Genomic DNA, 16,402 nt, shown 5'->3' on the forward strand with positions numbered 1-16,402 from the left:
ACTGGGGGAGGGCGAGAGGGAGGAAGGGGGGAAAGAGAGCGAGAGAGGGAGAGCAAGCGAGCAAGAGAGATCGAGGGAGAATGAGAGATGAGAGAAAGAGGGGCAGAGAGAAAGAGAGCAAGCAGGATAAAGAGAGATAGACGGAGAGGGAGACAGACTGGGCAGAGGAGGAGTCATTGGCAGGCTCTCTGGTGTTAGACAATGGAGCGCCTCACACTCTCAGAGCCAGGGACCTTTGGCTCAGCTGGACTGTCTTGGCTAACTTGGCTACGTATAGAAGACAGGAGGACACCCAGCACAGCCATGTCCCCCCCCGTCTTCCATCTCCCTCTCTTTCGCTTTCTTACATTTCTCTATCCTCTATCTCCGTCATTCTTTCTCCATCTCTTTCCTCCCCTTTCACCTCCATATTCTTCCACTGTTCCTCAACCCCACCAATGACTATTGCCTCTCTATCCCCCCCTTACCCTCTCTCTCTGCCAGAGGCATTCAGTCCTGCCATCTTGGACCTCCTCCCAGTGAAGCCTGCTGGAGCAGTGCCACAGCCCCCAGAACCTACAGCCAGGCCAAGCCAGCACAGGAGGAGATAGAGGCACTCAAACACAACCAGCCAGCCAACCTGCTACTGCCCCACTGATTAAGGCCTACTTACCCAAATAGGAGGGGTTTGGAAATATTTAGGATATTGCTTTGGGATGGCAGTGGTAAATCCACTATGATAATCTGACAAGAGGCGGGTGGGAGAGGGACAGCAGTATGCTAGTCACATACATTAGTGCTGAGCGATTAGTGCTTTTTGAGGTCGATTCGATTATCACATTTTTTAAAAGATTTTTTCCTTTAAATTATTTTTTAAAACATTAAATGCATGTGGGTTGAATGCTGTAACAACGGAATAAAACAATGAATAAAGTCCCACGATGCAAGTGACTGCCAATTACTTATTAACCATCAGCTGTTCACATTACTTTACTTTAATAAAATATTTATATTGTTGTGTATATTACAACTTTATTATTTAATTCAGTTATCATCTCTATAAAACCGCTACCTATGCGGTCTGACAAAATAATTATTTTAGTTGTTCTTCAAAGTAAATAAGGCATAAGTTTTATGACTGCTGAATACCAACTATCAATCACTTAGATCATGTATTTTCTTCAGTCTCTTCCGTAGCATGTGGTAAAAGAAACAGACAGGACAAGTACAGTGCCTTGCGAAAGTATTCGGCCCCCTTGAACTTGGCGACCTTTTGCCACATTTCAGACTTCAAACAAAGATATAAAACTTTTTTTTTGTGAAGAATCAACAACAAGTGGGACACAATCATGAAGTGGAACGACATTTATTGGATATTTCAAACTTTTTTAACAAATCAAAAACTGAAAAATTGGGCGTGCAAAATTATTCAGCCCCCTTAAGTTAATACTTTGTAGCGCCACCTTTTGCTGCGATTACAGCTGTAAGTCGCTTGGGGTATGTCTCTATCAGTTTTGCACATCGAGAGACTGATTTTTTTTTCCCATTCCTCCTTGCAAAACAGCTCGAGCTCAGTGAGGTTGGATGGAGAGCATTTGTGAACAGCAGTTTTCAGTTCTTTCCACAGATTCTCGATTGGATTCAGGTCTGGACTTTGACTTGGCCATTCTAACACCTGGATATGTTCATTTTTGAACCATTCCATTGTAGATTTTGCTTTATGTTTTGGATCATTGTCTTGTTGGAAGACAAATCTCCATCCCAGTCTCAGGTCTTTTGCAGACTCCATCAGGTTTTCTTCCAGAATGGTCCTGTATTTGGCTCCATCCATCTTCCCATCAATTTTAACCATCTTCCCTGTCCCTGCTGAAGAAAAGCAGGCCCAAACCATGATGCTGCCACCACCATGTTTGGCAGTGGGGATGGTGTGGTCTGGGTGATGAGCTGTGTTGCTTTTACGCCAAACATAACATTTTGCATTGTTGCCAAAAAGTTCCATTTTGGTTTCATCTGACCAGAGCACCTTCTTCCACATGTTTGGTGTGTCTCCCAGGTGGCTTGTGGCAAACTTTAAACAAAACTTTTTATGGATATCTTTAAGAAATGGCTTTCTTCTTGCCACTCTTCCATAAAGGCCAGATTTGTGCAATATACGACTGATTGTTGTCCTATGGACAGAGTCTCCCACCTCAGCTGTAGATTTCTGCAGTTCATCCAGAGTGATCATGGGCCTCTTGGCTGCATCTCTGATCAGTCTTCTCCTTGTATGAGCTGAAAGTTTAGAGGGACGGCCAGGTCTTGGTAGATTTGCAGTGGTCTGATACGCCTTCCATTTCAATATTATCGCTTGCACAGTGCTCCTTGGGATGTTTAAAGCTTGGGAAGTCTTTTTGTATCCAAATCCGGCTTTAAACTTCTGCACAACAGTATCTCGGACCTGCCTGGTGTGTTCCTTGTTCTTCATGATGCTCTCTGCGCTTTTAACGGACCTTGAGACTATCACAGTGCAGGTGCATTTATACGGAGACTTGATTACACACAGGTGGATTGTATTTATCGTCATTTAGGTCAACATTGGATCATTCAGAGATCCTCACTGAACTTCTGGAGAGAGTTTGCTGCACTGAAAGTAAAGGGGATGAATAATTTTGCACGCCCAATTTTTCAGTTTTTGATTTGTTAAAAAAGTTTGAAATATCCAATAAATGTCGTTCCACTTCATGATTGTGTCCCACTTATTGTTGATTCTTCACAAAAAAATACAGTTTTATATCTTTATGTTTGAACCCTGAAATGTGGCAAAAGGTCGCAAAGTTCAAGGGGGCCGAATACTTTCGCAAGGCACTGTAGTTGTGCAATGGATTATGGTCATCGTAGTTCATTACAATTTTGTCTGCGCTAAACTATGTAGAACATTGGCCTGTTGGAAACTACAATTCCCATCTTCATCGCACAGTTCGCTCACGATGTGATTTATCTCTAGAGAAACTCAAACGCAATGTGCAATTTGAGCTCACAGAAAAAAACTGAACAAATTGGAATTCAAATAATGGAACTGACATGGTGAAAAATTACCCACAACACTACCATACATGGACTACTATATCTAGAGCCTTACATGATGTGCACGTCCCTCCTAACAAACATGCACACACACACAAAATGCTAATGTGCACAACTTTCATGAGTCATAATTGTAAAACCCATACACACACACCCAATACCATGGATCTGAACTGAGTAAGTGTGTGTGTGTGTGTGTGTGTATGCTGCCGTGCTGATCAGCACCCTCACATTACCAACACAGAGACATTGAGAGGTGCAGCCGTGGGCAGGAGGCAATCTGCAGCCTCGTTAGAACCAACCGAAAAGGGAAAATGATGCCAATGATGAATATCAACAAAAGACAGAGCGTATCTGCGTCCCAAAAGGTACTCGGTCAAAAGTAGTGCACTACATTGGGACACAGTCAGAGTAAGTGTTTGCTCATCACTTAACACCATTCATTCACCATAGGGGAAGAACTGAAAAGGGAATAGAGTAATAGACTAGTAGTTCTCTCCAAACCACTGAGCATTGTCAAGAGGCAAAACCAATGACTGATGGAAATGACAGAGTGGCCCAATTCAGAGAGATTGATCATCTATTCCATTGAGGCAGGCATTGCTGTAATTGTGCTCCTTTCCCTCAGACGGGCAACAGCCAAACAACCAATCATTGATTTTATTTGTCAGAGTCAAACGCTAATTACTGGAATTAGCCGCTCTTGACTAAGTGTACATCCCAAATGGCATCCTATTCTCTATATAGTGCACTTCTCTTAACTAGAGTCCTATGGGGCCTGGTCAAAAGTAGTGCACTACATAGGGAATATGGTGCCATTTAGGACACAACCAAACAGTCTTATTTGAAGAAAAAGCCTAAACTTACTTTATAATGTAAAAACAAATACATAACAGCTTTACCCTACTAAACTGCTGAAAATTCACTGGGGTCTCATAGATTCAATGTAAAGCTTACACCCATCCAATGATAGTAACACAATGATAGACTTCAAAAGGAAGGAAACAATAGGATGTGTACTATGGGAAATGTAAGGTTAGTTATCTAACAACGTACAGAGAGCTGCATTCAATAGACACGTTGTCAGTATGTAATACCGGTAGTTTAATAGTAAATAACTACGCAAAGAACTGGTAAAACCTTCTTCTGAAATGACAATACTAGTCCTAGAATTAGAGGTCAACCAATTAATCGGAATGGCCAATTAATTAGGGACAATTTCAAGTTTTCATAACAATCGTAAATCGTTAATTTTGGGCGCCGATTTAAAAAAATGTTTTATTTAAAAATACCTTTATTTAACTAGGGAAGTCAGTTAAGAACACATTCTTATTTTCAATTATGGTCTTGGAACAGTGGGTTAACTGCCTTGTTCAGGAGCAGAACGACAGATTTTCACCTTGTCAGCTCAGGGGATCCAATCTTGCAACCTTACAGTTAACTAACGCAATAACGACCTGCCTCTCTCTCATTGCACTCCACAAGGAGACTACCTGTTATGCGAATGCAGTAAGCCAAGGTAAGTTGCTAGCTAGCATTAAACTTATCTTATAAAAAACAATCAATCATAATCACTAGTTAACTACACATGGTTGATGATATTACTAGATATTATCTAGCGAGCATACAAGCATCTGACTTGCATCTGACTGAGCGGTGGCAGGCAGAAGCAGGCGTGTAAACATTCATTCAAACAGCACTTTCGTGCGTTTTGCCAGCAGCTCTTCGTTGTGCGTCAAACATTGCGCTGTTTATGACTTCAAGCCTATCAACTCCCGAGATGAGGCTGGTGTAACCGAAGTAAAATGGCTAGCTAGTTAGCGCGCACTAACTACAGGGACGGAAGCTATACTGTTACACTGGCAATACTAAAGTGCCTATAAGAACATCCAATAGTTAAAGGTTAATGAAATACAAATGGTATAGAGGGAAATAGTCCTATAATTCCTATAATAACTACAACCTAAAACTTCTTACCTGGGAATATTGAAGACTCATGTTAAAAGGAACCACCAGCTTTCATATGTTCTCATGTTCTGAGCAAGGAACTGAAACGTTAGCTTTCTTACATAGCACATATTGCACTTTAGTTTCTTCTCCAACACTTTGTTTTTTCATTATTTAAACCAAATTGAACATGTTTCATTATTTACTTGAGGCTAAATTGATTTTATTGATGTATTATATTAAGTTTAAATAAGTGTTCATTCAGTATTGTTGTAATTGTCATTATTACAAATAAATAAATATACATATAATTTTTTTTATTATTATTTTTTTTTAAATCGGCCGATTAATCGGCATCAGCTTTTTCGGGCCTCCAATAATCGGTATCGGCGTTGAAAAATCATAAATCGGTCGATCTCTACCCAGAATAAAATAAAATAAAATCCCAAAACCTGTGTGTGTACCCTAGGCCTCGTTCAGTAGGTAAACGTTGCAGAAATGCCATTAAGAGATTTTTATTCTACTTTATTCAACATGTCAGATAGGGCATGTTTGTTCTACATAACCTACATCCATCTGAACGTGTCCACATCTCTTACCGTTGGCAGCGGTGAGGAAGCACTTGTTGACGCCGCGGGCCTTGTTGGTGAGCTCCTCGGTGATGTCCATGTGCGTGTGCACCTCGTCCCTGATCTCCTCCAGCGTGGCGTACAGGTCGGCCTCCCAGTAGCCCTTGTCCAGGCAGTCAATCAGCTCAGCCAGCTGCACCTTGGTGCTGTAGTACCAGATGGTCTTGTCCTCCTGCTCGCCGTCCTCCTCTCTGGGTTGGAGGAAGTGAGCGAGACACCGGTGGAGGCGGTGGAGAGAAAAAGAGGAGGCGAGAGAGATAAGAGGGAGATGGAGGGGACAGGGAAGGAGAGAATATGGGAGACAGAGAAGGATAGTATAAAGGAGAAAGAGATCAATGTCTTTGATTAATTGATGCCATCATCAAATGACGAGCAGTAGAATGAAGAACATTTAAGCAGACACCTGCCATTGAAAATTGTCTACTGTAAGGACATAGTACTGACAACTATTTAATACATGTGTCTTCTATGGTGCAAGTTTTCCTTAAAAGCCATTCCGCCACTTTACAAACTCATATTCATTATCTCCAGCACCTTACGGGTGTCTAGATGTGTGAAAAAGGTGTGTTTCTATGATCTGTGGTTGCAAAGATAAGAAGGTTCTAAATGCTTCTCTATGACATTACAAGGTAGAATTAAAAGGAAGAAAAACTGTGATTTTCAAAACCTGAAACGAGTTTCAAGCCAGAGGGGGGGTATTTTATTGCTCCATGTCACCGTGAAACTCAATGTGTTTGAAAAATCAGTCATCGGGTAGAACGCAGAAAATGCACCTTTTTCACAAACACTGTATGTAGACACTGGTATTTTTTAAAATTTATTTTACCTTTATTTAACTAGGCAAGTCAGTTAAGAACAAATTCTTATTTTCAATGACGGCCTAGGAACAGTGTTAGGACTAGTCCACAAAATGCATGTTCAGGGGCAGAACGACAGATTTGTACCTTGTCAGCTCGGGGATTTGAACTTGCAACCTTCCGGTTAGTAGTCCAACGCTCTAACCACTAGGCTACCCTGCCGCCCCATTGCTGGAGACAATGAAAATTAGGTTGAGAAGCGATGGAATTGCACTTTTACGTTTTAACATGGCCTTAGCTGCAATCAAGGAAAACATGATTATTGGGAAATTAAAGTTGTAAGAAAGACCTTTGAGCGCTCTAGGCATGCATAACACATAGGCCCACATCAAATATCAACAAATGGACAGCTTTGTGCACAGCAGGGTCTAGGCCTGAGTCTCACTAGCCTTAGGCAGTATTCCAACAATCTAGTCAGCATCCTCTCAGGATGCAACCACCCACTCGAGACACACACACACACTCTCTCTCTTTCTCTCTCTCTCTCGGGATGGTGAAGATCGATTACACTGCAACCAGTGAAGGCCACCTTTTTGAGTGGGAGCGGCAATGAGACAGTGAAGGCGACCCCCCGAATCCCTCTGTTCAGGTGTGTCTGTGCTTGTGTACATGAGTGTGTGACACTCTCCGCTCTGGTTAAAGGAGTCTGCTACCACACCATCTGTGACTTGTGCTTAATAGCTGGCGTATATGCTATCGCTTACTAATATTTGTGTGTTTACATTGTCATTATCCTTCAAACAAGTGAGGCATTGGCCTTTCTGTACCTTACCAGAGAAGCTAAAAAAAGTGATGTAAGCCGCTCTGGATAAAAGCGAAGATTGAAGAGTGCCATCTGTCATGTAAAAAAAGCTCACAGTTTGAACATGATCACAGGTCAATTGCTTGCACTTCTGCTTCAATTTTGATTCTGGGTTAACAGTGTTTCTTGCGTGGATAACCTCAGTGTCTGATTGAAATTGACACTGTACACATGAATAAATAAGTAATGATCACTTATAATAATATATTACTGATTGTTTGGCGCTTCTGTCGGGGCTGGCTAGCTAGCCAGTGTGGGGTAGCTTTAGCAACAGGGTGGAACAGCAAGAGTTAGCTGTTTATATGTTAGCATAGCGATTGCTGCATTAGCCGAAAGCCTGTTAGCTAGTTGTGAACACTCCTGTGTAGATGGCTGCACTCTTGCAGATGTCTCTCGGCTCACCCTCACTCACCCTTGAATCAGCTAGCTAGCATAATAAGCTGTCAGCTGGTCGACATGGCTTCTTCTCAGAGCTGTGCAGTTTTAGCTTGCTTGTATAGCTAAATGAAATGTAAAAGCTAGTTTTTAGCCAACGTATAAACAACTCTTTCACCTAGCTTGCTAGCTAGCAAGTTGGATAACAAATGCTTATTTCATTAATGCGATGTTAGCTAATATAATAGAATGATCCTAGCTAGCTAGCCACCTACATTTGTCAGTGGGAGATTTATTTGCTAAAATGGAGACACCTTTGAGTCAGCTAAAGATCATCTTTGCATCTACCAACTGGCAGTTAATTTACTACATGTCAACATATTTTGTGGACTAGTCCTAACATGTACTTTCTGGTTATGTCAGAACAATGTGCATTATATCATTGTCCACTGGATTAAAAACCCAAGACATATCAAAGACCAGGCAAGAAAGTTAGATCTAAATGCTTGGTAAAAAAAAGAAGCCAATGCTAAATTGCTCCGTCCCCCATAGCCCTAACCCCTCGATGTTTGCAGACCTGTATGGTCTGGGAAGGTAGGCTATAAGCAGTGCAATGATGGATCTCACACCTTACAGATCTGCAGAAACAAATGGTTAGGGCCAAGGGGAGGGTTAGAAAGTGGTTTGAGACTTGACTTTCCCAATCACACAGAGTTATTAGATGCTAGCCCAACAACTCAAAGCTCAACATTGACAAGAGAAGCTGCTCTTCCTCCCTGGCAAAGCCTGCCTGCTCCAATACCTCTGTCACAGTTAACAACTCCATTATGGCCCCTTACCAGACTGTACAAAACTCCTTCACACTCTCCACTGGCTCCCATTAGCAGTGTGCATCAAATTCAAATCCCTGTTGCATGCCTATAGGGTAGCAAGGCGAATCGATCCTGGCCCAATCTTTGTCAGCACTGCCAAATGTATTAGTCTTCATATTGCCATTATACATGAACATGCTGCACGTCTTCTCTCCAAAAATGTTTTATCTTGTAGCTGACCTAAGAGCACTGTTGGAGATGTGACAGGCTGAGATACCCAGAAGGTAAACACCAACGTGTGTAATTTGTAAATAATGTTAAGATCAGTGCTTCTTAACCCTGTTCCTGGGGGCCCAAAGGGGTGAACATTTTTTGTTTTTGCCTTAGCACTACACATCTGATTGAAATCACCAAAGCTTGATGAGTTGATCCTTTGACTCAGCTGTGTAGTGCAAGGTCAAAAACAAAAATGTCCCCAGGACAAGGTAAAGGGTCAACCATAGTAGTACGTCACCCCTGGAGCAGATTAGGGTTAAGTGCCTTGCTCAAAGGGCACAGACAGATTTTTCACCTTGTCGGCTCGGGTATTCAAACCAGGGACCCTTCAGTTAGTGGCCCAACCCCCTAACTGCTAGGCTACCTAAGAAACACTGGTTTAGACAAGTGTCAAATATATGCCCCACATTCTTCCTCCAAAGGACCTTTCTATAGAAAGACTGAGGTAGCCATTAGCAGTTGCCTTCAACACTCATCCTTTCCTTTTAAAAAGGAGTTTGGACACTATACTCAGTTTAGTATCACGGTCTTTATTTCACATTGTGATGACAACGGTTTTCATGTTCCTCCTAGTGTCAGGACAGCAAACGGTTAACACAACAGCATCCCTTCAAAGACTGAGGTGTTTTAGGCAGGGACATGATAGACCAGGCCCAATCCTGCACAACAGTCCCAGGTGAGACAACAGCCCTAGCCCATCATCCCATCCCCCCAACCAAACCCATAACCCTGTGTTTCCCAATCCGTTCCTCCAAGGCCCCCTAGCAATTTTTTGTCCTATCACACCTGATCCAACTAATCAATTGCTTGAAAAGGGATGTCCAGGGGGATATAACATTACAGAACACTCAGATATTAATATATTGTCTAGAACAGACACAATTATCTGCCAGGTAGAATAGGAAGTTGAAATAACTATTTATTCCACTGAACAAATATATAAAACGCAACATGCAACAATTTCAAAGATTTTACTGCGTTACATAAGGAAATCAGTTAATTGAAAGACCTTATTGATTGTAGGGCAGATATAACTGTCAAAGGGATTCCTCTCGGGCAGTTGAAAGGCCCTAATCTATAGATTTCACATGACTGGGAATACAGATATGCATCTGTTGGTCACAAATACCTTTAAAAAAAAAAGGTAGAGGCGTGGATCAGAAAGCCAGTCGGTATCTGGTGTGATCATCACTCCTCTTCATATTGGTGGGAACTTATTTCTATCAAATGTTGAACACAAATTTGTTTACATCTCTATTAGTGAGCATTTCTCCTTTGCCAAGATAATTAATCCACCTGACAGATGTGGCAAATCAAGAAGCTGATTAAACAGGATGGTAATTACACAGGTGCACCTTGGGCTGGGGACAATAAAAGGCCTCTAAAATGTGAAGTCGTGTCACACAACACAATGCAACAGATGTCTCCAGTTTTGAGGGAGCATGCAATTGTCATGCTAACTGCAGGAATGTCCCCCAGAGCTGTTGACAGACAATTTTATGTTAATTTCTCTACCATAAGCCACCTCCAACATCATTTTTGAGAATTTGGCAGTACGTCCAAATAGCCTCACAACCCAACCGCAGAACCTCCACATCTGGCTTCTTCACCTGCGGGATCGTCTGAGACCAGTCACCCAGACAGCTGAGGAGTATTTCTGTCTGTAATAAAGACCTTCTGTGGGGGAAAACACATTTTGATTGGCTGGGCCTGGCTCCCCAGTGGGTGGGCCTATGCACTGCCAGGCCCACCCATGGCTGCGCCCCTGCCCAATCATGTGAAATCAATAGATTAGGGCCTAATGACCTTATTTAAAATGACTGATTTCCTTATATGAACTGTAACTCAGTAAAATCTTTCAAATTATTGCATGTTGCATTTATATTTTTGCTGAGTATAATTTTGGAGTGAGTGAACGTTTGTTTGTTGTTGTCTACTTACACCACGACGCGGCGGTCCAGGAACCAGTACTTGCGGCGGTGGCGGTCATAGCCGATTGGCAGCTGGCGGATGTATGGCCTGCTCTTCTGCGCCTCCGTCACACAGTCCACCACGCCAGGCACCTTGTGTGCCACGCACACCTCGCACTGCCACTCGTCCTCGGGTACCTCCACCAGCGGCGGCTTCACGCACTCCAGGTGGTAGACGGCAGAGCACGTCTCGCAGCAGAGGAGGTCCCCCAGCCGGTGGCACACCCTGCAGTGGTCGTCGTACGCCACCACCCCCTCCGACATTAACTCTTCTCTGGCCAAGTTGGTGGCCAGGAACTGGTCCACAAGGAATTGAAGGACCTTAATTTTGCTCTCGAGGGGCTCGTAGGGGTACTCCTCGCCCTCCAGTAAAGGGAGCACCTGCCGGTACTCTGGGTCACTCTCGCAGTAGGCGCGCACCATCTCGGGCCAGGTCATGCCGTCGATGAAGTAGAGTGTGGAGTTGACGCTGTCCTTGAGGTCGGCAGGACCGAACGTGGTGTTGGATGTGTCCTCCTCGCGCAGGATGGCCTTGAGCAGGGCGATGTGGGTCTCAGCCAGCAGGGTGCACTGCTCCTGGCCTGCCAGCGCCGCACAAAAGTCCTCGAAGCGGAACGGCGAGAGGCGCAGGACCGAGCCGAAGTTGCGCAGCACCTCATAGACGGCCGAGATGTTGAGGAGCTGATTGGCCGGCACCAGCAAGTCCTCTGAGGACTTGGGCAGCTCCAGGGAGGGCACCTCCTTGGCCTCGAAGATGGGCGAGCGGGGCCGGTGCGGGTGTCTGCCCCTCCGGCCTGAGACAGAGAGGGATGAAGAGAGAGAAAGGGCTATAAATGATGTAAATAATTAAAATCAATCAAGAGACATAAAATGGGGTCAGGAAAAAAAGTCCCTTTAATACTGAGTGCTGGACTCTGAGAAACACAACAAAAACAGGTGAAGAAACAAAGACAAAACTAGATACATAGTGAATGAGCCAAAGCAGGCAGCGCAATTTGCATCAACCACAACAGCTGTCAATGTTTCTATCAAACAGGCAGGGCTTCTTATTCAACACATTTGAGTGTGTAACTATTTTGTTACTGTTTCTGGATAACAGCTCTGTGAATGTATGCATTACTTTCGCTGTATCAACTTTTAAGTACAGCATATTGGTTATAACCAACTTGTATTTTTTACCCTTCCATAAATCCACAGCGTATATAAAGTCTGAATCTCTTCTATAAACAGAATTTCTCCCTTTGGAAAGAGAACTTTTGATTTACTCAGTACATAAAAAATTTAAAAAACAAGTCAAATTTAAATAAGCCGACCTAGCACCTGGTACTTGAGTATTCACTGTGCAGTGGAGAATTTGGCCTTCCTTCACTCACTCTACCCTGGGCCAGAGTATGGGTGCTGATCTAGGGTCAGCTCCCCTTGTCCATGTAATCTTATTCATTATGATCGAAAAGGCTTAACTGATCCTAGATCAGCACTTGTTATGAATATGGACCCTGATCAGGTTCAGAATCTGAAACATAAAGCCAGGGATCCACACCCTCTGATATCAGCTAGAGTAGGTAGGTATAACAACTGACATAAATTAGATTTCAAACATTAGACATTAAGAGTAGGCATAGATGAGGTGACATTAAAAATTACCAACAAGCACCTCTCCCCTGAGCGTGTGTCCCCGGTGAGGGCTGTGTACAAAAACCTCTGCCTTCATTCCTCCCGCCCTATGCACAGAGTCTCTGTGTATGTGTAAGCATGTATTTGTGACTCAGTGTGAATGTGATTATAGGTCATATGAATGGCACATAAACCACTCCGTGAACAATTCAGCCATATTCACTTGTTAATCGGGCCTGTTTGGGGTAGGAGGTTATTTGCGTAGTCAGTCACTGGGGTGCAATGGAGAGATAGAATTATGATTCAAGAAATACCATGTTGTCTAGGCTGTACACATCTGTGCTTATGAGATGTGGGGCAAGTTATGAAACACATTCACAGCCATTTTAGGACACATAACATATGAATAAATCTGTAATTTCATGGAAATATTATTCTGCATTGCATTATGAATCAGCAGATCCATTCCAGGTCTACAGGAACATATGGAATTATGATAATTTAAGATTTTACCGAACACCAAAAGATATCAGAAAATGTACAATAATGTATACTAATCTTATGTATAATCCTGAAAAATACAAAATGGTTCTTTAATATTGCATAAATGTCTTGAAAATTGACTACATGAAGTCCAAAGTACATGAATGACACCAATGTCACTTTCACTCATGTTTTGACATTATACAAGATCAAAACTATTGACTTTACAGTTCAACAATTACTTTTCAAAGAAGGTTACCTTTGCTCTTGTTCGTTTACATTGAGATTGGCTTTGCTATGGTTACCGCACAATTTAGTACGTGATATTATAATGAGTTCAAGCTGCAACAGGTGAAATTAGAGCGCCTCTTTTCAAAACAAAGGGCCGCACGATGATGTCCTGTCAAGCTGATTTGACCACAATCTCACGAAATCTATCGCAACACTTGATTTTCTGAAGGAAAAAATGGTTTAAACTAAGGGAGGAGGGGGATAAATTACAACTAGTTGATGAAACTGACCCTTTATTGTTTACATCTACTACAGGAACTGTATAACAGTATATTCATGCCATGCAAGGCGACAAAGTATCAAAAACGCACGCGCAGTTCTAAAACAAAAAAGGTATAAATCTTATCGTGATATTTTGTAGCCAGGTAGTGCAGCATGGCAAGCTTGTTGACGATAATTGCTAAATGAATGAATGGAAAGTAGCTAAATGTTTATCTGGAACTAACGTCTAATATGTTGCATGCAAAATGGTGCAATTATGCAAATGAACAATTCCACATTACAATAATCACCATCGTCAAATTCGTGTTCATTTTTGCCAATAGTTGCTGATTTTTTATAACAGAAAACATGCGAGGTGACAGTATTGTTCACTGTGCGCGAACTAGCAAACGATCACCAGAGCTCCTAAACAAAGGCCTGTTTATGAGTGCAATCTCCATTTTGAACAATGCAGCTTACTTCCCAAATGTGCTAAATAAAACTGTAACACTTTGGCGTGCATTTGAAAAATGCTTCTAAATTGCATTTGCAAGTAAACGTACCTGGAGTGCTGCCGTGCGTGCTATCATGGCTCCGAAAGCTGCTATCTGTACAGTAGCTAGCATCATCCTCATCTGGTAATTCTTCCAGAAAATCGGACTCATTGTCCACGGCCTCCTCTTCGTAGTCTGAGGAAGGATTCTCGTGTAAAAGTTCGTCTTCCTCCGACCTCAAACTAATATTGTCCTCTTCCTCGTCGCTGTTGTCATCGTAGACCACCTTGCACAGTGGCCGTCTCCCCCTGCTGCCGCGACCACCTCTCGAACCCCTGCCTCTTCCTCTGCCCCGCGATGTCGTCGCTGCTCCAACTTTCCTCCGGCCCCTGGACGAATGGTAGTTTTCTCTCCGATTAATTTCTGTATCGCCGGTATCCACCACCGAACCCCGTCCGCGGCCACGTCCTCGGCCCCTTCCCCTACCACGGTTACCTCTCCCTCTCCCTCTTGAACCGCGAACTGGCCCAGGGGAAACCTCCTGCATCTCCGCTGCCTGTTTGGGCGGCCTTCCTCTTCTCCCTCGCATTGTAGCAGATGTATTATTTTTAATTTCAATTTTAGCGCGCGACTAGTCCACACAAACCCGAGAAACCGGGCAACCTCGGAAACCCTAACCAACGTTGCGATAGTCACAATTAGCCCCACCAAGCCCCGGGCTCAATTTTTAGTAGAATGTTCAAATAGAATGGCCGGCGTCCCGCTTTAGGTCGCCTGCAGTCGCCATTTTTCTTCGGATCTCTCCCTCCGCTGAAAACAGACAGCAGGCCCTGTATGGAGGTCACGTGACCACTATTCTACAGTAGACGCATTTAGTTCATAAAATGTGTTATCCATGCAAACGTGATGCCCCCACGATTGTTTATTTACGTTCACTTGTCATGCCAATTCACATAAATCAAGAAAATATCGATGTATTACAATGTAACAGCGTTGTCAATTTGCAGCTGACGTCGTCATTCTAGCCAGAATGTAAGCAAGCAATACGTAGTCGGCCACAGGAAAGATCAGAATCATGAAACCAAGTTGTTGTTTCAGAGTTAGAGCAAATATTATCACATATTAGGCAGGAGTTCACTATATGTCAACATTTAAATCATGTAGCTATTGGTAGTTGATTTGTTGTTATCAAAGAGACTCCGTTTTGTAATTTTGATACAGTTATTCGATAAACTTATTTTAATGGCAACAAATACTCATATTGTGTATTGCATTGGAAAATTGTATGCATTTATACATTCAAACATTGTGTTTACTTATTGATGCACACAGTGGATATTATGAAGAGGTCATTCAACATTCTCGATCAGAACGTATAACATCAGAACAGTTCCATCACCATGGAATGAATGATGGTGACAAAACCTACCAATGCAGCAGTTGTGGTGCAACACTGTTTCTTTTTTTTCTCTTTGTTGCTACAATGTTTCCTAAATCCCTCTCTTATCATAAGGCCTAGCTACATTATGTTTAATTACAGTCTGTGGTTTATGTCCTCAAATGTAGCCTATTTAGACAAGGCCTACTATGTCTAGTATACTGGTTGATGCCTGCTCTCTGTAGTATGTCTATGCCAAGGCTTTTCTCTTTAAAGCAAGCACATTGCTTTATTAAGTCTAGCAGGCAGAAGTCTAATTATTTCGATGTTATAGCTACATTCTCAATAGAAGCAGCCAGCATAGTGAATGGTAGTTTAAGAAATAGCTAATAGTCTTTAAAATGATAAATAGCAGCAGGTTTCATTGGACATAGGCTAAATTGGGAATAATTTCATCTGTAAATATCAAGTTGTCGTGGCCGAGTGGTTAAGGCGATGGACTAGAAATCCATTGGGATCTTCCCGCGCAGGTTCGAATCCTGCCGACAACGATATCTTTTGATGATGTAACAATAATAGTTCATGTGAATTTTCACTTTAAAGGGTAGTCCTTCTAATCCCAAAATCATTCAGCTATACATTTGTTACCTAAATTTGAATGTAGTTAATGTCTTGATACAGTCTTCATGCAAAAGGTGGTCTAACACAATGGAAAAGGGCACCTCCAAGTGTTAAAAAATAAATACTTCATTTTCTGGTTGCATGTTCCATATAGCCTTTAGCGGTATTGCAAAAAATATTGATGTAGATATCTAAATTACATACACTACATGACTCAAAAGTATGTGGACAGCTTCTCGTTGAACATCTCATTCCAAAATCATGAGCATTAATATGGAGCTTGTCCCCCCTCCTTTGCTGCTATAACAGCCTCCACTCACCGAGGTAAAAACAGTTTCAGGTTGGATATTCCCCTGTAGTTTTCCTTACGTCCACCAACAGCAGTTAGGGACCGTTAACATAGTGACAAATACAAATGTTCAAATTTAAATTACTCCTAAATTCTGAACCTTGTTTGAGTCAAGTATGTTTGATGACCAAGGAGCTATTGACATTTGTACTTTGTTTACGCTCCCTAACTAATTCAACTACGAATCCAAAATGCTGCTCACACTTCCACAAGTTTATCAGCTTTGGAAAGTGAATTCATGTCCAAATCGTGAAAATAAGA

General features: G+C 42.4%; 1 protein-coding gene and 1 non-coding gene across 2 annotated transcripts in view; one reads left to right on the forward strand and one right to left on the reverse strand.

Annotated features, from left to right (window-relative positions):
- Nucleotides 1–14,771, reverse strand: part of LOC112265130 (nucleosome-remodeling factor subunit BPTF) — a 57,813-nt gene extending 43,042 nt beyond the window's left edge. The window contains 3 exon segments of the mRNA XM_024442195.2: nt 5,589–5,809; nt 10,682–11,504; nt 13,863–14,771. Of these exon segments, the coding sequence (XP_024297963.2) occupies nt 5,589–5,809; nt 10,682–11,504; nt 13,863–14,382 (1,564 nt within the window). The 5' untranslated portion in view covers nt 14,383–14,771.
- Nucleotides 14,772–15,640: 869 nt separating this feature from the next.
- On the forward strand, nt 15,641–15,722 carry trnas-aga. Its single transcript has one exon. It is a non-coding gene; the product is annotated as a tRNA-Ser (tRNA).
- The last annotated feature ends 680 nt before the right edge of the window (nt 15,723–16,402 follow it).

The sequence above is a fragment of the Oncorhynchus tshawytscha genome, linkage group LG02, assembly GCF_018296145.1.
Source record: "Oncorhynchus tshawytscha isolate Ot180627B linkage group LG02, Otsh_v2.0, whole genome shotgun sequence".
Taxonomy (NCBI): domain Eukaryota; kingdom Metazoa; phylum Chordata; class Actinopteri; order Salmoniformes; family Salmonidae; genus Oncorhynchus; species Oncorhynchus tshawytscha.